Source organism: Antechinus flavipes, chromosome 5, assembly GCF_016432865.1.
Source record: "Antechinus flavipes isolate AdamAnt ecotype Samford, QLD, Australia chromosome 5, AdamAnt_v2, whole genome shotgun sequence".
In the NCBI taxonomy this organism is placed as follows: Eukaryota; Metazoa; Chordata; class Mammalia; order Dasyuromorphia; family Dasyuridae; genus Antechinus; species Antechinus flavipes.
Window position 1 is genome coordinate 44870157 of NC_067402.1, and position 24795 is coordinate 44894951.

The following is a 24795-nucleotide window of genomic DNA, read 5'->3' on the forward strand; positions in this document are numbered from 1 at the left end:
AATTCCTTTTATGACACAGATATGGTGCTGATAGTTAAACCAGGTAAGGCAAAAACAGAGAAAGAAAATTACAGACCAATTTCCCAAATGAATATTGATGCAAAAATCTTAAATAAAATATTAGCAAAGAGATTACAGAAAGTCATCTCCAGGATGATTCACCATGACCAAGTATGATTTATACCAGGGATGCAGGGCTGGTTCAATATTAGAAAAACTATTAGCATAATTGATTATGCCAGTGACCAAACTAACAAAAATCATATGATTGTTTCAATAAATGCAGAAAAGGCATTTGATAAAATCCAACACCAATTACTATTAAAATCACTAGAGAATATAGGAATAAATAGACTTTTCCTTAAAGTGATCAGTAGCATCTATTTAATACCACCAGCAAGCATCATATGTAATATGGACAGACTAGAACCATTCCCAATAAGATCAGGGGTGGAAACAAGATTGCCCATTATCACCATTACTATTCAATAAGTAAAAGAGATTAAAAGAATTAGAGTAGGTAACGAGGAAACTAAATTATCACTCTTTGCAGATGATATGGTGGTATATTTAGATAACCCTAGAGAATTAACTAAAAAACTACTAGAAACAATTCACAACTTTAGCAAAATTGCAGGATACAAAATAAATCCGCATAAATCATCAGCATTTTTATATATTACCAATAAATTTCAGCAGCAAGAGATACAAAGAGAAATTCCATTTAAAATAACTCTTGATAGTATAAAATATTGGAATCTATCTGCCAAGAGAAAGTCAAGAACTATATGAACACAATTACAAAACACTTCACACAAATAAAGTCAGATCTAATCAGTTGGAAAACTTGATAAAGTGCTCATGGATAGGCCGAGCAAATATAATAAAATAATATATATAACAAAATATAATAAAATGACAATATTACTTAAATTAATTTATTTATTAATGTCATCTGCATGCAGAAAAAGAACAATGAAGATTGCACATAAATCAACACATGCTATGTTCACTTGTTTTTTCTTTTTTTCCCCTCTCTCCCACAGTCTTTTCTTTTTGTTCTGATTTTTCTCTTCCAACATGATTCATAAAGCAACATGTATTAAAATAAATAAATAAAATTTTTAAATGTGGGTCACAAAAAAGGAGAATGGACTTACCCATTTAAGAATCCCCATATGAATCTTTCCTCTTGTTTTTGTTAGTCAACCAATCAACAACTATTTTTAAGCACTTACTATGTACCAAACATTGTGATAAATGTTGAGAGTGCAAGAAAAAAAAAATTTCCTTACCCTCAAGGTGCTTATAGTCTAAGGGAGGAGACCATATGTCAATAACTATGTTCACACAAAACATGTGTATTGGGGTAATCTCAAAGGGAAGATATTGGCAAGGGAAGGGAGGAGGAAAAGCAAAGGCTTCTCTCAAAAAATAAGATTTAATAAGAATGGGGCAGGTGAGGGAGGAAGGGAGAATATTCAAAACTCAAAAAATGTTTAATGAATTTTTAGAAGTGTTTTTATATGTAATTTGGAAAAATTAAAAAAAAAAAAGATGAGATTTGAGCTGAATCTTGAAGGAAGCTGGATTAACTAGGAGGCAGAGCATTCTAAGCATGAAGATGGTGTATTATATAGAAGGAGGGAAGACGCAGTGAAGGAAGGAAGGAGAGGAAAAATAGAAAAAAAGGGAAGAGAAAAGGAGAAAACAGGAGGGAAAGGGTGGAGAGGGAGAGAGGAAAGAGATGGAGTAACAGAAACAGAGAGAGACAGAGACAAAGCAGGAGGAGAAAGGCAGGCATTGAGGAGAGAGGGGGGAAATGACGAGGTTATGGAGAAATAAAGGCAAGATTTTAGACAGAAGCTAGTCCCATCTTTACAATTAAAAGAGAATGCTAGAACATTCCCAAAGGGGATGGACTTGAAATCTGTGCACTTGAGTTTTGAGAAACGAAACTGAAACATTTCTGCAAAAATCCAGGAAGTATTCCACTTTTGTAAAGATATACTTTAGCGCAAAGGCCAGTCATTTGTTGTGTTTAAGCAGAGGACAATCATTTAAAAAAAAAAAAAAATTAACGAGAAAACATGACATCTTTTTCTTTAGGAGCCCAGGAGACAAGCCACAGCCATGCTAAACTCTCTGTAATTCAACAAAATGGCTTTTTGGGTTTTTTAAGTTTTTGAGCCAGAAGGTGCCCAGAAGTCGGGGTAAGTCCATTTTTTTTTTTTTTTTTTTTTTGATTGTTACTATTGGGAGAAAGTCTTACTGATTTTCCCGGGAAATCAAATTTATATTTTTGTGTTCTGAGGAAGCCATCCGCCCCATCCCACTACCTCCCCACCCCCACAAGCTGTAAAAACTTCTCTTTATAAACCGGAATCATTTTGGAATTCTGCTTTTAAGTCTGAAAGGATTGATCCCCGCGGCTGTGTCGGGGAGCAGCCGGGAGAACCATCTCCTTATCGGAGATGGAAGGCGGAGCCATAGCGCCCCCGAAACGGAGGGCAGCGTCCCGCGGGAGGCTGGTGGAGCGGGCTGCCAAAGGCGAGGGCAAGGAGGGAGCCAGCGGGCCGAGGGAAAGGCCGGCTTTCTCGGGATGCCCGGGGGAGCTGCCCGCGGTAGCACCGGCAGCAGGACCGAGGGGAGGGCCCGGGCCGGCAGGCCGGGGGGTCGAGTGGGCAAGAGCAACCGGCCTGATAGAGCTGCGGCCGCTGGCGGGAAGAGAACGCAAGGGAATCCTCTCGGGCCCCAATCCCTACCCACTTGTGGGATATAATGGAGCATTGGGGTGGGGGGCAGCAACTGGGTCGTTGCTAGGGGGGTCTGCTCCCAGGATGCGGAAACGTCCCTCTTTCCCAGGCTCTAGACCGTTCCTCTCTCTTTTTGCCGCCTTAAATTAGGGTCCGGGGTCGCTGTAGGTTTGAGGATGCAATGAATGTGCCCACGAACTCTGATCCGGGAAGTGCTCAGCAGAATAAGGATGGGCTACCGGGAGGGAAGGAGTCCTTGAGAAGATGTAGTTTAGGAGGGCTCCACTGACAAGACCTTCTTAAAGCTGCCTGGAGGAGATCTGCCCTTCACATATAGACATTATTTCCTTTGTCTAGACCAGGATCTGATGTCTTTCTGTGGAAATTCATTTTCATGTTGGACCTAATCTTGCTCAGAATTTCCCATATTAGATTCAAAACAGTTCTGAAGCTCTTATGAGAAAAAAATCTTACCCTCCTTCAGAAAAAGAACTGATGGTGTCTGAATGCAAGTTGACCCATATCCTGTTTTTAAAAAATTATTATTTTTTGAGGTTTTGGTTCTGCATTTTCTTTTGCAACATACCTAATAAGGAAATGTTTTGCATGACTGCACATGGATGATCTGTATCAAATTGCTTGCCTTCTCAGGAGAGGGGAGGGGAGGGAAGGAAAAAATTTGAAACTCAAAATTAAAAAAATGTTAAAATGTTTTGTTTGCATGTAACTAAGAAAAAAAATTAAATGTAAAAGAAAGAAAAAATTCCCATCTGAGGAAATGGGAATCACAAAGGACCTCGGTTTTAGCCCTGGCTAGAACTTGTAATAACTTTTTATGTGATCTTCGGCAATCATTCATCTTCTGAATCCGTTTTATCATCCATAAAATGGACACATACATAACAATAATAACAATCAAATTGTTTAATAAAATAATTAAAAAAAAAAAAAAAGAGCAATTGGTTTACCTAATATGGGTGCCCTGAAGATCAAATGAGAGAAAGTTAAAATGGTGTAAAACCTTAAAGTTTTGGTTTTATATAAATGCTTATTTGTCAACAGAAGTCTTTCTAGAAACCCTTCCTAGCCTGGCGGACCAAACATGCTGCAAGTAGTTGTGGCTCTGGTCTGAATGAACCCAGGATTGGTGACTCACTTCTGATTTTGGTTTTTCAATATAGCCTGGGTGCTAATTTTTCTGGATGTCTTTCCTCCATTATTTGTGATAATAGAAAACAATTCATCCCAGCCTTCTCTTTGTTCCATTCATTTAACCAAGATTGTTGTCTTTGTTGTTCAGTCATGAATGACTCTTTGTGATCCCATTTGGGATTTTCTTGACAGAGATACTGGAGTGAATTGCCATTTCCTTCTCCTGCTAATTTTACAGTTGAGAAAACTTAAGTATCTGAGATAGGATTTGAACTTGGTTCCTCCTGATTCTGACATACTGCTCTATCCACTATCCACCTAGCATTAGGGAAGAGGCCCTGGAGAGGGGATAATCAAGGTTGAGAAGAGCACAGGGATAACTGGTTAGATATTCCAGGGCAAGGAGGCCCCAAGTGTTAAGGGAAATTCTAGTTGAGACAGTGACAGAGGCAAGGTTTTAAAGTTCAGAAGCCAGGAACAGGAGCAGGAGGGGCTTTGATCTAGTTGAAGAACAAAGATTGTCATAAAAATGAGTCTGGTTGTCTTGAGACCGCCATAACAGTCTTCCCTTAAGAGAGGCTGTATAGCTTGTAGAATTTATGTATGGAAATCATCATTATAAGGTTAGACCTGATGGTTTTAAGGCCACTTAAAGGTCTCCACTTAAGGGAGGCTTTAAGTTTATAGGAAAAATGGAAAAATAGTCACAATAATATTTGTCAAAGGTTAGTACAACTGTGCCCCCCAAAAGTAATATTTTGTCTGCTGAGAGCTTGCTTTTTCTGCCTGCTAACAAAACTCCCCAAAATCTTACTTTGTCTGGACCATTGATATACATATCTGCCAGCTCCATGGAGGTCATCCAAAATCACCAAAATCAGAGTATGAGAACCCCCTTCTCAGAAGGACACCTTGGAGCATACCTTTCATGCTTATTGGACCCACTGCCCTGTGCTCCCCAACACAGTGCTGCTTTTACTGAGCTACACTGTTACTGAACTGTATGACAGCTCCCCTTTTTCTCCTTCCCGTTTCCCCTCTTCCCTTCTACAAGCAATAGTTTACCATAAACTGATTCCCATTATTTCAGATATTCTCAAGTACTTGAACTTATTTTAGAGTTATTTTCCCCTCTGTTCTGACTGGCCCATGGCTTCTCTTTAGATATAAACCGAGTACCCTGAAAAGGATTTAACCTGTTGACAGCCATCCCTACACTGGAGGAGTCAGGCATTGGAAGCCCAGTTATAGAAAGCAAGGTATAATAGAGGAATTCTACATCTTCCCAGGAGAAACTTCTTCATGCCAGAGGACTGTCACAAAATGGACATGTACCTCCCTAACACTCTCTGAGTTTCAGATTCCTCATCTGGAAAATTGAGTTTGGGAATACATGTCTTCTGAAGTCTCTGCAGATTCTATGATCCTAAGTAGTGAAAAAAAAAAAACCCATATATATCTATATCTCTGTGTGTGTGTGTGTCTATATATGTGTATGTCAATATGTGTGTGTAACTATATATATGAGAGAGATTATATATAAATATAATTTAAACATAAAGAATATATATCCATATATATTTCTATCCATATCTATATCTCTATATATGAGAGATTATATATAAATGCAATTTATATATAAATTTGTGTATATGTATATCTATATAGATATATGAGAAAGATTGTATATAAATACAATTTATATATAAATGTGTGTATATGTATATCTATAGAGATATATGAGAAAGATTGTATATAAATACAATTTATATATAAATGTGTATATATGTATATCTATATAGATATATGAGAAAGATTGTATATAAATACAATTTATATATAAATTTGTGTATATGTCTATCTATATGGATATATGAGAAAGATTGTATATAAATACAATTTATATCTAAATGTGTACATGTATATCTATCTATCTATGTGAGAAAGATTGTATATAAATGCAATTTATATACAAATGTGTGTATATGTATATCTATATAGATATATGAGAAAGATTGTATATAAATGCAATTTATATATAAATGTGTGTATATGTATATCTATATAGATATATGAGAAAGATTGTATATAAATACAATTTATATATAAATGTGTGTATAGCTATATCTATATGGATATATGAGAAAGATTGTATATAAATACAATTTATATATTAATATGTGTATATGTATATCTATCTACATCTATATCTATCTAAATATATGAGAAAGATTATAAATACAATTTATATACAAATGTGTATATATATGTATCTATATATATGAGAAAGATTGTATATAAATACAATTTACATATAAATGTGTATCATATATATGAGAGAGAGAGAAAGAGATTGTATATAAATACAATTATATATAAGTATGTGTGTGTGTTTCTGTGTAGCTAGTGGCACAATACTAGCCCTGGAGTCAGAAAGACCTGAATTCATATCTAATCTCAGACATTTACTAGCTATGTGACCTTAGACAAGTTACTTAATCCTTCTGCCTCAGTTTCCTCAACTATAAAATGGGGAAAATAATAGTATTTACCAGCAGATATTTACAAGGCAGGGGCTCCACTGCTCATTCAAAAGCTGACTGAAATTGCTTAGGATATGTGGCAAGAGAAGGTTATCCTGGAGGAGATGAAGAATGCCTCCATTGTCCATCTCTATAAATAGGTTATCTGTAACCATCATGGCGAATGGGTGGGTCATTGTTGGCAAAATTCTTGCCAGATTCCTCCTTAAAAGACTGATCCTTTCCTTTGAAGTGGTCATCTCCCCCAGAGCCAGTGTGGCTTCAGAAAAGACTGAGAAAGGGTCAATATGGTGTTTGCTGCCCAACAGCTCCAGGAGAAATGTGGGAAACACAACAGAGGTCTATACACACTATTCATCCATCAGACCAAGACCTTTGATACCATCAGTCACGAGGGCTTGTGGAAGATATTGGCAAAATTTGGTTGCCTAGAGAAGTCACCAATATTGCTGGCTTAAGTTCTGAATAATCAATGATGCTCTTAGGCGTTCCCAGTCACCAATGGAATGAAACAGGGCCATGAACTCGCTCCTGTACTTTTTAGCATGATGTTTTCAGATACCTTCAGCAAGAATGAAACCGGCATCAAGGTCAGATTACCACACTGTTGACAAATTCTTCAATTTGAAAAGGCCACAAGCCAAGACTAAAGTGGAGAGAGATGGTGTGTGACTTTTTATTAGCAGGTGATTGTGCATTCAATGCAACCTCTGAATAGATTCTCTGGCACTTGTACTAATTTAGCCTAACAACTAACACCAAATTACAAAACACTTTCCACACAAATAAAGTCAGATTTAAATAACTGGAAAAATAGTAAGTGTTCTTGGATAGGCTGAGCGAATATTATAAAGATGACAATACTCCCTAAACTAATCTATTTATTTAGCGCTATACCAATCAGACTCCCAAGAAACTATTTTAATGATCTAGAAAAAATAATAACAAAATTCATAGGGAAGAACAAAAGGTCAAAAATTTCAAGGGAATTAATGGGAAAAAAAAATCAAATGAAGGTGGTCTACTGTACCAGACCTAAAACTATATTATAAAGCAGCAGTTACTAAAACCATCTGGTATTGGCTAAGAAATAGACTAGTTGATCAGTGGAATAGATTAGGGTTACAAGACAAAATAGTCAATAACTGTAGCAATTTAGTGTTTGACAAACCCAAAGATCCTAACTTTTGGGATAAGAATTCATTATTTAACAAAAACTACAAGGAAAACTGGAAATTAGTATGGCAGAAATTAGGCATGGACCCACACTTAACACCATATGCCAAGATAAAATCAAAATGGGTCCATGATTTAGGCATAAAGAATGAGATCATAAATAAATTAGAGGAACATAGGATAGTTTACCTCTCAGACTTATGGAGGAGAAAGGAATTTGTGAGCAAAGAAGAACTAGAGATCATCATTGATCACAAAATAGAAAATTTTGATTACATCAAATTAAAAAGCTTTTATACAAACAAAACTAATGCAAACAAGATTAGAAGGGAAGCAACAAACTGGGAAAACATCTTCACAGTTAAAGGTTCTGATAAAGGCCTCATTTCCAAAATATATAGAGAACTGACTCTAATTTATAAGAAATCAAGCCATTCTCCAATTGATAAATGGTCAAAGGATATAACAATTTTCATATGATGAAATTGAAACTATTACCACTCATATGAAAGAGTGTTTCAAATCACTATTGATCAGAAAAATATAAATTAAGACAACTCTGAGATACCACTACACACCTGTCAGATTGGCTAAGATGACAGGAAAAAATAATGATGAATGTTGGAGAGGATGCGGGAAAAGTAGAACATTGATGCATTGTTGGTAGAGTTGTGAATGAATCCAACCATTCTGGAGAATAATCTGGAATTATGCCCAAAAAATTATCAAACTGTTATACCCTTTGACCCAGCAGTGCTACTACTGGGCTTATACCCCAAAGAGGTACTAAAGAAGGGAAAGGGACCCACATATGCCAAAATGTTTGTGGCAGCCCTGTTCGTAGTGGCTAGAAGCTGGAAAATGAATGGATGCCCATCAACCGGAGAATGGTTGGGTAAATTGTGGTATATGAATGTTATGGAATATTATTGCTCCATAAGAAATAACCAGCAGGATGAATACAGAGAGGCTTGGAGAGACTTACATGAACTGATGCTAAGTGAAATGAGCAGAACCAGGAGATCATTATACACTTCAACAACGATAATGTTTGAGGATGTATTCTGATGGAAGTGCATTTCTTTGACAAAGAGATCTAACTCAGTTTCAATTGATCAATGATGGACAGAAGCAGCTACACCCAAAGAAAGAACACTGGGAAATGAATATAAACTGCTTGCATTTTTGTTTTTCTTCCCGGGTTATTTATACCTTCTGAATCCAATTCTCCCTGTGCAACAAGAGAACTGTTTGGTTCTGCACACACATATATTGTATCTAGGATATACTGTAACATATTTAACATGTAAAGAACTGATTGCCATCTGAGGGAGGGGTTGGAGGGAGGGAGCGGAAAAGTCAGAACAGAAGTGAGTGCAAGGGATAATGTTGTAAAAAATTACCCAGGCATGGGTTCTGTCAATAAAAAGTTATAATTAAAAAAAAAATAGAGGCTCTCCAGGAGCCCTGTATCATCTATATGTGGAACTGTCAGTTATAACAACTGGAAATTTTGAGTGATATGGATAAGTTCACATACCTTGATAGTATACTTTTCTGAGATGTACAGATAGATGAACGCATTACCAGAGCTAGCTCAGTGGTTTGGGAGGTTCTGAAAGAAAGTGTGGAAGAAAATAAGCATTAGACTATCTACCAACCTGAAGGTCTACAGAGCCATTGACTCACCTCATTGTTTTATGGCTATGAAACCTAAATAGTTTACCAATACTACACCAGGAAATGAAATCATTTCCATTTAAATTGCTTAGGAAGACTCTGAAGATCATCTGGCAGGAAAAGATACCAGACACTGAGGTCCTTTCTCCAACTAAACTGCCAAGCTTTCCTACTCTAATGCAGAGAGCACAATTCTGATGGGCTGGTCACATTCAAATGCCAAAGATTTGTTTGCCTAAATGACTATTTTATAGAAAATTCACATAAGGCAAGAACTCACTCAGAGGTCCGAAGAAACAATATAAAGATACTCTCAAGGTCTCGTTGAAGAATTCTGGAATCATTTGTGAGACACAGAAGATACTGGCATAGGGCAATCCAGCATGGTGTGCCCACATCAAAGAATGCTCTGTGCTCTATGAGCAAAAGAGAATCACAGTAGCTCAAAAGAAACATGAATAAATTTAGAGAAATCTCCATTTCAAACGTTTGTAAGACTACTTGTGCCCAACCTGTGACAGAGCTTTCCAAACTCATATTACTCCAATTAGTCAGTCAGACACACTGTACCTTGACCCCCAAGTTCATGATCTTATTTTGGTCCTTTTTGAATATAAAGGATAACAACCAACCAACAAGGGGAGACCAGGGATTCCTGAAGGCAGAGGTGAGAAAAGAAAGTATTCTAAACCCAAAGGAGAATCTGTGCAAAGTCATTGATGAAAGAGATGAAATTTTGTAGAAAGAGTATAGTTAGAGTCTTCTTTGGCTAGAATGTATGAAAAGGAGCAATGTGAAGTCAGTATAAAAAGGTAGGTTGAAGGCAGACTGGGAAGAGGTTTTAATGATAGAGCAGAGGTGTTTATATGTTATTACCTTTGTAATAGAATATTGCCATATTCTAGGTACCATAGAATATTCTTGAGCAGAGGAGTGACATGGTCAGATGTGATCTAGGAATCACAGAATCTGAGGGATGCTAAGACCTCTCATCAACTTCTTCATAGAAAGAAATAACCAATATATTTTCAGAATGAGAAAGACACCGGCTCTAATGAAAATAGCATTTTTTCTTTTTTTTCACAATCTGTATTGTCAAAGAGAGCTTTGTCATTGGCCATCAAGCATTTCTATGAGAAATTCCCTGACCTTAATGAATCCAATTATTCTGTGTGTAAGGACATCCCTGGTGACACTGATGGAGAGACTGACAGTTTCTGTGACATCTGAGCAGTTATAGTAGATCAATTTTTTTTAATAATCAAATTTTCCATAGCATGAACTTTAATATAGATGAGGCTATCTTGGATTCATCCAAGACAGTAAAGTACAACAAGTTCATTATAAACAGTCTTATCTTTTGTGGAACTCTCATAGCAGAATCCCTAAAGCCGAGAGGAGGTTCTCATGTACTTTAACATATAGTTTTGTCTTTTTAAATTTTTTTTAAATTTTATTTTATTTAATAATAACTTTATATTGACAGAATCCATGCCAGGGTAATTTTTTTTTTTTTTACAACATTATCCCTTGCACTCGCTTCTGTTTCAATTTTTTCCCCTCCTTCCCTCCATCCCCTCCCCTAGATGGCAAGCAGTTCTATATATGTTAGATATGTTGCAGTATATCCTAGATACAATATAGGTTTGCAGAACCGAACAGTTCTCTTGTTGCACAGGGAGAATTGGATTCAGAAGGTAAAAATAACTCGGGAAGAAAATCAAAAATGCAAATATTTCATATTCGTTTCCCAGTGTTCTTTCTTTGGGTGTAGCTGTTTCTGTCCATCATTTATCCATTGAGACTCAGTTAGGTCTCTTTGTCAAAGAAATCCACTTCCATCAGAATACATTCTCATACAATATCGTTGTCGAAGTGTATAATGATCTCCTGGTTCTGTTCATCTCACTCAGCATCAGTTCATGTAAGTCTCTCCAAGCCTCTCTCTATTCATCCTGCTGGTCATTCCTTATAGAACAATAATATTCCATAACATTCATATACCACAATTTACCCAGCCATTCTCCAATTGATGGGCATCCATTCATTTTCCAGTTTCTAGCCACTACAAACAGGGCTGCCACAAACATTTTGGCACATACAGGTCCCTTTCCCTTCTTTAGTATTTCTTTGGGGTATAAGCCCAGTAGTAGCACAATTTGATAACTTTTTGGGCATAATTCCAGATTGCTCTCCAGAATGGTTGGATTCGTTCACAACTCCACCAACGATGCATCAGTGTCCCCGTTTTCCCGCATCCCCTCCAACATTCATCATTATTTTTTCCTGTCATCTTAGCCAATCTGACAGGTGTGTAGTGGTATCTCAGAGTTGTCTTAATTTGCATTTCTCTGATCAATAATGATTTGGAACACTCTTTCATATGAGTGGTAATAGTTTCAATTTCATCATCTGAAAATTGTCTGTTTATATCCTTTGACCATTTATCAATTGGAGAATGGCTTGATTTCTTATAAATTAGGGTCAGTTCTCTATATATTTTGGAAATGAGGCCTTTATCAGAACCTTTATCTGTAAAGATGTTTTCCCAGTTTGTTGCTTCCCTTCTAATCTTGTTTACATTAGTTCTGTTTGTACAAAGGCTTTTTAATTTGATATAATCAAAATTTTCTATTTTGTGATCAGTAATGGTCTCTAGTTCATCTTTGGTCACAAATTTCTTTCTCCTCCACAAGTCTGAGAGATAAACTATTCTATGTTCCTCTAATTTATTTATAATCTCGTTCTTTATGCCTAGGTCATGGACCCATTTTGATCTTATCTTGGTATATGGTGTTAAGTGTGGGTCCATGCCTAATTTCTGCCATACTAATTTCCAGTTATCCCAGCAATTTTTATCAAATAATGAATTCTTATCCCAAAACTTAGTATCTTTGGGTTTGTCAAACACTAGATAGCTATAGTTGACTATTCTGTCTTGTGAACCTAACCTTTTCCACTGATCAACTAATCTATTTCTTAGCCAATATCAAATGGTTTTGGTGACTGCTGCTTTATAATATAATTTTAGATCAGGTACAGCTAGACCACCTTCATTTGATTTTTTTTCATTAATTCCCTTGAGATTCTCGACTTTTTATTGTTCCATATGAATTTTGTTGTTATTTTTTCTAGATCATTAAAATATTTTCTTGGAAGTCTGATTGGTATAGCACTAAATAAATAGATTAGTTTCGGGAGTATTGTCATCTTTATTATATTTGCTTGGCCTATCCAAGAGCATTTAATATTTTTCCAATTATTTAAGTCTGACTTTATTTGTGTGGAAACTTTTTTGTAATTTTGCTCATATAATTTCTGACTTTCCTTTGGTAGGTAGATTCCCAAATATTTTATGCTATCAACAGTTATTTTGAATGGAATTTCTCTTTGTATCTCTTGCTCTTGGATTTTGTAGTTATAGTAGATCATTAAAAAAAAGACTGAGAAAGAAGAAATCAGGGTTCTCCTTCCAGGTTCAGGAAGGCATGACCTTCCCGATACACAGATCATCCCCTTTCAAGGACACTGTTTCTCTGTGATGAAGGAAGAAGTTAGAAGAGAGGAATCTTATGATCCCTTCCAACTTTGTTACTTGTTAGTGGTATTTGGGGGGGGGGGGGGAGGAAAGAAGGAAGAAACTGGGAAAAGCTAGAGACATAAGAAGGCTATCAGAATCGGCACAAACCGCTGATTCATCAAAGACACTAGTGAAGAGAGATCTACTAACAAGCCTTGACTGGGAGAAAGTCAGCCTCCACATCCTTTGAAAGATTCCTTTGCCAAGTATACCAGAAAATGAAGTAATCTTTTATCCGGATTGTGTGGAACTTAATAGAAAGTACCTTACATTTGGGGTTCTACTGATAATTGCAGAACTCTGTTGAACTGCAAGTCTTTGTAGAGAGCTAGATGGCTCAGAAGATAGAGCACTGTGCCTAAAGTCAACAAGAACTGACTTTAAATCCTGCCTCAGATTATTAGTTGACTGACCTCAGGCAAGTCATATATGTCTCCTTATTTTCTCAACTATAAGATGGAGATAATAATAGCACCTATTTCCCAGGGTTATTATAAGGATCAAATGAGATAATATTTGTAAAGCACTTAGTACAGTGACTAGCACTTAGCAGATGAGTTTTCTACATTTAAGAACTGCTTTACTCAGAATTTTTATGGAGTAAAATAGACATCTCTGCATTATTAGGGGAATATTAGGGGAAAAAAGATGATTGCACATAAAACTAAAAATCTATTATGTACAATTTCCTATTCTTTTTAAATTTATAATAAAGTTATCTTGTAACATTCTCTTTTTTCTTCCCCCTCCCCATTTTAGATTAGATAGAAATATGTATGTGCATATTTTATACATAAATATCTGTGTGTGCATATTATAGATTACATTATGTATGTAAAATCTGTACAAATTTATATTTATCAGTTCTTTTTCTAGATGCAGATAACATCTTCCTTGCAGTCAATTTGGGTGTTTTTAATAGTTAAAATGACTTAGCACACAGCAGGCACTAAATAAATGGTTTCCTTCCTTCTTGACTTCAGTTCTAATTATCCATTATACTATGCCGCCTTTCTAAATTCCCAACTTCTGGGAATGTCTCATTAACTCTTTTCTCCCCTGTTTTTCTATGCTTTTGCATTAGGGGAGAATTAAGGAACTTAATTCCCCCTGTAAACAGTTTCAAAGACTACCTCCTTCTTTAATTTCTCTAGCTGTTGGTGCTTTCTTGCTTCTGTTTCTGCTGTGGAGTCATGTCCAACTGTTCACGACCTTATTTGAAGTTTTCTTAGTAGATATACTAGAGTAATTTGCCATTTCCTTCTCTAGTTTACAGATGAGGAAACTGAGGCAAACAGGGCCAATTGCCCAGGGTATACCCTTCACCTTAATCTTCCTTCAGCAAATTGTATTGTATTCTTTTTATTTCTAGTTTGATTTTACTTATATTATCTTAAAATACTTATTATGTATATATACAGAGAGAGAGAGAGAGAGAGATTCTTTATCTGGAGAACATGAAGTTTTAGAGAGTAGGGATTGCTTTTATGTGTTTGTCTTTGTGTCACTAGCACCTAACAGCACCTGGTATACAGTAGGTACTTCATAAATGCTTATTAAATGAATTGAATTGATACCTGATTGTTCTGGACTACAATAGGGTTTAGGAATCTCTATATCTGTCAGATGTCCCACTACAGGTACTCTGGGGATCTGAGAAAATTATTATCCTCTATACTGCAACATATCCAACATATAAAGGACTGCTTGCCATCTAGGGGAGGGGGTGGAGGGAGGGAGGGGGAAAAAATCGGAAAAGAAACGAGTACAAGGAATAATGTTGTTATTATAAAGTAATCATTAAATAAAAAAAAAAGAAAATTATTATCCTCATTTTGCAGTTGAGGAAACTGAGACAGACAGATTTTAAGGGGTTTGCACAAGTTACATTTTACCTCAAATTTTCCTGATTCCAGAGCCTGTATTCTATTTACTCTGCTAACTATACTATCACCTACCATGGGCTCAAATCCCACCTCTAACTTTAGTTTCTTTGTGATCATGAGCAAATGATCTCACCCCTTTAAGATGAAGGCACCTTTTCCATAGCTCATTCACTAAGTCGCAGATGGGTTATAACCCACATTGATGAAATGAATTATCATCCTCACAAAATCCCAGATCCTTAACCTTCCAGTGTAAAGATTTAAAACTAACCCAATAAAAGAGGAAATCTAAATGAGTAACAAATGGGGTCAGGAATATATCAACTAGATTTGTGCTTTGATTCCCAAGATACCAGTACAACTTTTGTGTTTATGATGAAGATATCAGGACTAGAATGTGATAAAGTGACAATTATTATTAGCTCCCCACACCATACTTTCTCCATTACACTGTGCCGATTACTTTAAAGGTAACATTGTATAGAAATACATTTACCTGACTGTGGTTTCACAGAATTAGGTAAATCATAGGTTCCCAAGAGACCCTCCATCCTTGTCTCATTCCCAGAAGTGAGTAACCTTTCAGTACTTCTAATGGCTCTGATTTTGTCATTTTCCCACAAAATCCACCCAACACCAGGATTGCAGATATCTTCCCTGTTTAATTTGCCCTAACAAACCTTTTTCTCTGTTCTGACAGCTTGCATGACCACAAAGCCACTTCTGTGCCACAATGAGACAACAGGGTAGTACTTTAGAGAAATGAATGAATGCCAAAAATAACCTTGAATATTTATAACTCTGAACTGTGTTAATTAGCCCCAAGATCAGGAGTCACCAGTGGCTTTCCATGGTAGTTCTTTAGATATTCCTATTGTATTCTAAAGGTACCTCATCTCCTTTCATGGCTTCATGAGTTTCCACATGAAAAATTCCCAAATCTTGGCACTCTTCAGTCATTGCCTTCCAGAACCACATTCTTATTTTTGCAGAACACATCCCTTTGATTTCCCACAAATGTATAAAATTATATTCTCAATTTGTTGTTATTGTTCATTAATTTCAGTTGTGTCTAACTTTTTGTGACCCTATTTTCTTGGTAAAGACATTAGAATGGTTTGCAATTTTCTTTTCCAGTTTGTTTTATAGATGAGGAAACTATAACAGGGTTAAATGACTTGCCCGGGGTCGGGCAACTAGTAAGTATATAAGGCCAGATTTGAGCTTAGAAAGATAAGATTTTCTGATACCAGGCCTGACATTGTATCACATGAGGACCCACATTCTTAGTAACAGACTTTGGGGAATATCCAACTTTGAAGAATCAATCAGCCTAGCTTAATCCCCAGATTGACTATAGGGCAATGAATGCTTTTTAACTACAAAAAATCTTGACGACCATCTCCTAAGGCTCAGAAATTTAGGATCTTTGTTAATGTATCTCCCTAAAATGTACTTCCACTTAAAAATGCATCAATTCATAAACATTTACCAAATGCCTCTAGTGAGCCAGGTACCATGTTAGGCACGGGGCATCCAGACAAGACAATCCTTACTCTATAGGAGTGGGGAAAATACAAGATGTTCTCTGATTAGTGGATTTGATATAGAAAATTATTTCAAAGCAATTTTGGAGAAACACTAACAAATGGAGAAATCAGGAATGACCCTTTGAGAAAAATTGAGTCTTGCAGAAACAGCGATGAGGGAGGAAAAGATTGCATATATAGGAGAACAACCTAGTTAAGATATCTGAAAATGGGAATTTTAATGGAAGACGGAGGGAAGAAAAGGCAGTTTAGAGTTATAGGCTCCTCCAGGAAAAGACAGTCTTAGAGTGATGCAATTGGGGAACTTGGAACTGGGAGTGGGTGATCCAAGGACATTGGGCATACGAAAGAATGATGGAGAGAAGATGAAAGAGTAGGAGGGGTATGAGGAGTTGAGAGAAAACCTAAAATTAATTATGCCTTATTTTGCATTTTAAATAGGATCCTGATAGAATCATCCACTAGCAGACTATTGAATATTATCTTGAACTGTCCTGGGCATGTTACCACTGGATGCTTCTTGCTAGCAGGCTTTGTAAATGTGAAGTGGGATACAGGGTAAGTAGAAATACTGATGATAGTGAATAAAATTTGCATACATATATCAATGAGGCACAAATCCATGCAATTAGGTATTTGTAGTTTGTCAACCATTTAGAAATTCTCTCCTTCTCTCTCTCTCTCTCTCTCTCTCTCTCTCTCTCTCTCTCTCTCTCTCTCTCAATCCTTCTCTCTCTGTCTTCCAAAATCCATGTAAATTCCTTAAAAGTAGCTTATATACATATATGTATATATGTTATAATATATAATTTTCATATTGGGGTTATCTTCCTGGAGCATTTAGTTGAGTATTTTCACACAGCAGGTGATCAACAATTATCTTTTAAAATAATCTAAATTCTCTTTTAAAATATTAGTACTTAGGCATAATCAATAGAGTGCTCAGCTCAAAGTCAGGAAGACCTAAATCCAAATCCAGTCTCTGATTCTTTCTACTTATGAGATTTGGTCAAGTCTTTCAATCTTTTTATGTTTCAGACAACTTTTTAAGATTTACAAAAATAAATATGATTTGATAACTGTGTTTAAATATAATTGGTTTTCTTTCCAATCAATATTAAAACACTATTCTGAGAAGGGACCCATAGGTTTCATCAGCTTGTCAAAAGGTTTAAGACCATTAAATGATTAAGGGCCCTCATTAAAGAGGAAAGCTGGGAAGAATAAAGAATAAAGTTCCATTAAGAGTTTGATTTGTGACAATGTATAATGATATCTACTCTTAGCTGGCCTCAAGGGAAAAGATATTTTCTCTTTCATTAGAAAAACCTTCAAGATTTGATTTGAGTTTACAAACTCATTCAGTCCTAGCCAGAGCAATGTTTTTATGTGTAAGTAGTATTCCATTTTCCAATTACATGTAAAAAGTTTTCAACATTTATTTTTGAAATATTTTGAGTTCCATTTTTTTCTTTTCCTCCCCAAGATAGCAAAAAATCTTATATAGCTAATATATATAAAAATACACAAAGGCACTGGGCATCTAGACAGGACAATTCTTGCCCTATATAAGCTTACATTCTAATGGGAAAGATACAAGGTTTTCTCTGATTAGTAAATATATTTTATGTTGAAAATGATTTCAAAGCAATTTTGGAGAAACACTAACAAGTGGAGAAATCAGAAATGATCTTTTGAGAAAGGTTGAGTGTTGGAGAGACAGAGGTGCAGGAGGAAAAGATGGCATACATAAGGGAACAATCTGGTTAAGATATGTGAGAATGGGAGTTTTAATGGAAGAGAAAGGGAGCTGTCTAGGGCGATAGGGTCTTCTGGGGGAAGTATATTTTTAAGCATATTTCCATGTCATGTGAAAAAAGAACAACAGGGAAAAGACCATGACAAAGAAAAAGCAAACAAATAAAAAAGGTGAAAATAATATGCTTTGATTTGCACTCAGTTTCCATAGTTTTCCCTCTATACAGATGGCATTATCCATCCCAAGTCTATTGCAATTGTTTTGGATCACCACATTACTGAGAAGTGCTAAATCTATCATAGTTGATCACCACATAACAACTGTGTACAATGTTAGTTACCTATGCCATATTTGTACTATAAGTTCTTATTACATGAGAACAGTAAGAGTAAGGAGTAATAGATGTCACTAAAAATCTCAAACAAGTATCCTTTCATTTTATTCTTAAATATATTGCAAATATTTGAAAATATAACTAAATAAAGACTTGCAAATAATGAAGTGAAGTTGGGAAGGTAGGGAGAGGGACTGAAAGCAATGTATTTTGCAATATAATTGAAAAGAACACAATTTTTCTTTAAAAATTTAGTTACAAAATGCCTCTTTTTTTTCTTCAAAGAATTAAAAATACACATATTAAGATGGATGAACAACTGACTCTGCCTGAAAACACAGATGACTGGACAATTGAAGATGTTTATCAGTGGGTTACAGGAAAACTTAAGCTTAATCCAGAATATGGGGAGATCTTGAAAAAGGAAGAAGTAAATGGAATGAGTTTAAAACGATCTGTTAAACAAGATCTTATTGACATGGGCATAAAACATGGACCTGCCCTCCAAATAATAAATATGTTTAAGGAATTAAATCCTGAATGTTTTAAGCAGACATTGGGAGAAAAAGATGGTCAAAAAACTGAAGACCAGTGTGTAACACAGGAGAAAAATAGAAAAGGCAAAAGGAATCAAACAGACCCAAAGATAGATACCAACACTAAATCCAAGGAAGTCTATGAGTCATCAGAGACCAAGCCTTCTAAAGAAACTGAAAACCACCCCCAAGAAACAGAGGATGATCTGCCATACACAGGGCGGCCATGTTCACCATATCCTTTTGACAACTTCCATAAAAGCTTTCGTTACAAAGAGCATGATGTCATTATCCAACCTGAAACGGGATCACTCAATCTCATCGATCCAGCCCATGAGTTTAAGGCTCTGACTGAGACAGAGGGAGCTACAAGGAAAGACATTTATATGAAATTTAGCAACGAAGTCTTTCGATTTGCTTCAGCCTGCATGAATTGTCGCACCAATGGCACTATCCATTTTGGAGTAAAGGACAAACCTCATGGAGAAATTGTTGGGGTGAAAGTCACTAATGAAGATAAAAATAAATTTACTGAACACTTCTATAAGAAGATTGAAGACTATTTCGGTAAGGAGGGAGTTGAGGAAGCAAAGGAATGCATTAGACCACCAAGGTTTGTGGAAGTCTTACTGAAGAACAATATCGCATCAGATAGATTTGTTATTGAAGTAGACATCATTCCAAAACACTCCATTTGTGTAAAAAAATATTTCCCAATTAAGATGCAAACTTTAGAAAATAATAAATGGGAGAAAAATGCTGAATTCTCTCTATTTCTGAGGGATGGTGCTAGTTCTAAAGACATCTATGCTAATGCAAAGCAAAAGGATAGACAACTGAAAGAATTTTTGACAAATTTAGACTCACGAGATGAATCCAGAAAAGCAGCAGAAGACTATCGACCAAAGGAAAGAAAAATAGAATGTGAGGGACAGAAGCTGACTCATCTTCTCACAAGAGACCAAGACTTAGATAATTCTTACTATGACTGGTACATTCTGGTGGTAAATAAGAGTCACCCAAATCAAATTGAGCACTTGGACTTCCTAAAGGAAATTAGATGGCTTGCTGTGTTGGAGTTTGATCCTGAATCTTTGAAGAATGGGGTTGCTGAAGCTTACAGAATGACCCGAGCAGCTAATCTTCACTTTCCAAGTCAATACCAAGACAATACAACCTCAGTTACTGAAAAAATTGAAAATCTGAATCTTTTTAAGCAACCCAGCTGGATCTTCTGCAATGGCAGGTCAGATATTAACAAAGAAGAATATCAACCTTTAGAACTTAGTTTATGGTTTAAAAAGAGAGCCACTACAGTCCGGAAAGTAATTTCATTCCTTACATGTGAAGACGTGATGCAACCTGAAAGGTTTTTAGTAGTTTTTCTATTGCTGTCTCCAGTCGAGGATCCCAAAGATCCTTTAATTGAGACATTTTCTACTTTCTACCAAGAGTTAGGAGGAATGGATGACATACTGTCTATCTCAGTAGATCCACAAATAGGTTCACAATGGAAAGATCTTTTGCAAGTCAGATTCTCAACTACTGACCTTACAAACAGATGTGTTACTACTTTAAATCTTGAACAGTTAAATGGCACTATCCTTACACTAAAACCTCAGACTGAATCTCCTTCAAGATTTTTGCCATCAAATGGTTCTTCTATTATTCTTCAGAAGAAAGATGAAGACCGTATGACAGCATTGAGAATCCTCTGTGTAAATGAATGCAAAGGTACAGACAAGGAGAAAGATAAAGTAAAATTTGCTGAATTTCAAAAATCCAAAGAGAAACATTTTTACCTAGGTGGAAAAGTTTCATGGTGGAATTTCTATTTTTCCTCTGAAAACTATTCTTTACCTTTTATCAAAAGGGATAGTTATCAAAAACTTGAAGAGATGATACAATCTTTAGCGATTTCCCCTAGAGAATCTTGTGCAGAAGTGATCAATTTGTATCATCATCCAGGCTGTGGAGGGACCACATTAGCAATGCATGTCCTCTGGGAACTGAAGAATAAATTCCGATGTGCTGTGTTGGAAAGCAAGACATCTAACTTTGAAGATATCGCTACACAGGTGGTGACTTTACTCACTTATTGCTCAGACAACCAACACTACTTGCCTGTGCTCCTGCTGGTAGATGATTTTGAAGAGCAAGAATCTGTGTCTGATTTGTGCGGTCACATTAACTTAGCTATTGAAGAAGCTTATATTCCATATGAAACACCTTTAGTTATAATTCTAAATTGCATGAGATCCCAGAGCCCAGAAAAGGATGCTAAAAACCCTGACAGTGTTGCGGTGATTAACAGACTTTCTTGCAAAGAGCAAAGGGCATTTGATTCCAAATTTGAGGAAATTGAAAAGAAGCATCAAAACTGCAAAGACTTTTATTCCTTTATGATCATGAAGAAAAATTTTGATGAGAAATACATTGAGAACGTTGTAAAACACATCCTGAAAGGTTTGAATGTTTATAGTAAAGAAGGAGAATTAATCTCTTTTCTGTCTCTGATTAATGCTTACATTTCTGATTCTGGCATCTCTGTGGCACAGTGTGAGAAGTTCTTAGAATTAAACAACCAAAGGGAATGTAGGAACAGAAGAAGCTTGGAAGACAAAATGGGGAATTACTCCACAATTCTTATCTCTACCAGAGAGCTAGATTGTGGGAGGAATGAAGGAGTCCGTATCATTCATCACGCAATTGCCAGAAGCTGTTTAAAAGAACTGAAACTCACTTCTGAAATGGCAAAGAGTGATATTGCACTGAAGCTACTAAAAGAAAATGTCTTTTATGAACCTGGAAGAAGAAGAAATAAATTTGTACGGATTATACAATTGCTGCTGCTGAAAAGACAGAAAGAAAACACCAAAGAAGCAACAAACCCAAAGAAGGACATAAATACTTTATTTTCTCCTTTCATTATGGATGTCCAGAAAGAAGAAGGGAATGATCAGGTTCAGAAAGTCTTATATGAAGGAACTATCAGATTTGAGTATTATGCATTGATCTATCAAACCTTAGCAAGACATTGTTATATTAATGAAAATAATTTTCAAGATGCCATTAGTTGGGCAGAGGAAGCAAAGAAGAGAAGTCCAAGAAATTCCTTTGTCTCTGATACACTTGGTCAAGTCTACAAAAGCCAGCTTATCTTCCATAAGGATAAAATGCAGCAAGGGAAGATCGTATCTCCTCAGGAACTGGCAGATTTCCTAAATATAGCAGTGAAAGCTTCAAATGCCTTCATAGAATCTCAAGAACACAATGAGAACAGAGACCACGAAAATGGGCAACCTCATAAATCTAAAAGGAGAGGTGGGATGTATAATACATCGTGCTACTTGGGAGAAATAGAGGTTTGCATGCAGGTAATTCAGCTTTTAGAGAAAATTCCCCTTCTTGGTGAAAGAAATGAGTCATCTAAAAAGCTCATCTTCCAACTTTTTTATGGAAAAAATTCTCTTTTTTCAGATCCTTCATTTCAACAGAATGTGTATTATCCAGTAATTGAAAAGCATATTTTTTATTTAAACGCTCTTCATCATCGTTTGAAAGAAACTTTTGCTACTCTTCAAGACTACTTTTCTCTTCTGAAAGTAAGAGACAAGGAAAGGGAAATTGTGGAAGAAAAAAACCATGCTAAAATGAAAGGGTTACTCAGACAGTATATAAATATATCCTTCAATTCAGGAATTAGGCAATCAATGATGACATCGTTTGGCAAATCAATCCCAGAGCTGATATGGTGGAGTGAGTTGGAAGCCTCTAATGCAGTTAGGTTTTCTGGACTACTAAAGTATCTCACTGAAAATCAGAAAAATGTAATGGAAGACATAGTAAAGAAGTACACATTACTGGTAGAAAAAGCAAATTCAACAAAGACAAGGGAAAAACAGAATTTCATCTTGAGCAACATAATTCTTAATTGTTTGAAGCCTACTTCAAAAGTCATACAGCCACTTGATAAACTAAAAGAAATGCTTCAAGAGGTTTTGCAAGAAGTAGGGCTAGATTATTCCTATCCAGAGCCTTTCTTCTTAGCCACTCTCTTGTTCTGGCCAGAAAACCAGCAACTGGATCAGAATTCCAGACAGATAGAAAAGTACATCACATCACTGAGAAAGTCCTTTAAGGAGAAATATGGTCAGATGTGTTGGGCTAAACAACCAGGCACACATTTCTACCTTGGGAAGGGCAGCGGCCTCAATCAACTCATTCACAGAGGAAAAATTGAGCAGTGCTTCCCGAATGAATCAGATCGAAGGGCCTTTTGGCAGCATGGAGATGTGTGGAGAGAAGAGAGAGTGAAAAACCTTTTGCTTCGGCTCACTGGCAGGGTTGAAAATGATTTGATCTACATAGACTACGGAACTGAAAACAAATTGGCAATTCCAGTACAGCCTGCCCTTCCGGGTCAGCTAAAACGGGGCCGAAGCATAGAGAGAGTTTCTTTCTACCTGGGATTTTCCACTGCAGGCCCAATAGCTTATGATATAAAAAACATTTAAATCAAGCCTGTGAAAGCTCCTAAATGTCACAGCCAGATATATAGCCCAGTTAGCTAAAATAGCTTGCATCTTTTATATATAGCTTATAGAGCATATAGCTAAGATAGTAGCAGGGATATTCTGCTTTGGGGTTTTCTTGAGTTGCTTTTCCTGTATATTTTCACAAAATTTAGAGCTAAAGTGAAGAAACCATTTAATCCAACCCTCTTACTTTACAAATAAGGCAAATAAAGATCAGTAGGGAAGTGATTTGCCTGAGATTCAATAGCTAGGAGGTAGCAAAGCCCATTAAATACATTGAATACAGGCCCATTTTATGGTGCTCCACATTGGCTCTCCTATCTAGCTCCCTAACTGGACTGCAAAGGCCTCCAGTACAATTATCATTTCTTCAGATTGCAGCCCATTTTTTTTCCTGTAACCCAGAACCACATATAATATTTGCTTTACACATAGTTGGCTCTTTCTGTTCCTTTTTAAGGTTCCCCATGCAGGAGTTTATAGTATATTTAGAAAACAAAAGACAAAAATGAGGAGGTGGAATTTGGGGGGAAAATATTGGCAAAGAGATTATGTATGTAATAACTTGAAAGACAGCATCCACTCCAGATCGCTTTAATACTTTTGTAAGACTTTTCCATAAATAAATTTGCAACTCAGAAAAAAAACACTTAGCTTCCAGGTCTCATTTTTTGTCTCAGAAGATATGGTCTATGAGGTAACAGAAAAAGTCTCAATCTAACTAGACTTTCATGCTTTCTTATGATCAGGGGAATTTATGGTACCCCCGTCACCTCTCTGTTATGGATAGCAAGTTTCATCATCCATTCCCAAGAATCACCAACAGTCATTGCATTATAGAATAATTCTTAAGTTTTCAAAGTTGTTTAATGATATTGTCACTGTACGAGTTCTTCATCAGTTTCTAAAATTGTTCAAAATTGTTCATTTTTGATAAAATGAATGTTAGAGTATAAATTGTTCTCCCGGTTCTGGAAACTTCACTCTGTATCAATTCAAAGAAGTCTTTTGGAATCTTTCGGAAATCATCTATTTCCTCACTTTACTACATCACAATAGTATTTATCACATTCAAATATCACAACTTCTTCAATCATTCCTCAGTCGATAAGAGTAGCCTTAGTTTTCAGTTTCTGGAGCATCACAATTCCACCAACAATGCATCAGTGTGCCTGTTTTCCCACAGTCCCGCCAACATTTGACATTTTCTTTTTTTTAGTCTTCCTATGCTTGGAGCAGACATTCCCCTAACCCACTGATGGACTTGAAGACTATTGGTCACCTCCAATCTTGTTTAGCTCATCT

At 36.2% G+C, this 24795-nt stretch overlaps 1 protein-coding gene across 1 annotated transcript; it reads left to right on the plus strand.

Annotated features, from left to right (window-relative positions):
* Positions 1-1016: 1016 nt before the first annotated feature.
* On the plus strand, positions 1017-24137 carry LOC127564340 (sterile alpha motif domain-containing protein 9-like). The gene is made up of 3 exons (XM_052000815.1): positions 1017-2213; positions 16765-16881; positions 18702-24137. The coding sequence occupies exon 3, from the start codon at positions 18724-18726 to the stop codon at positions 23467-23469; it is 4746 nt and encodes a 1581-aa protein (XP_051856775.1). The 5' UTR covers positions 1017-2213; positions 16765-16881; positions 18702-18723; the 3' UTR covers positions 23470-24137.
* The last annotated feature ends 658 nt before the right edge of the window (positions 24138-24795 follow it).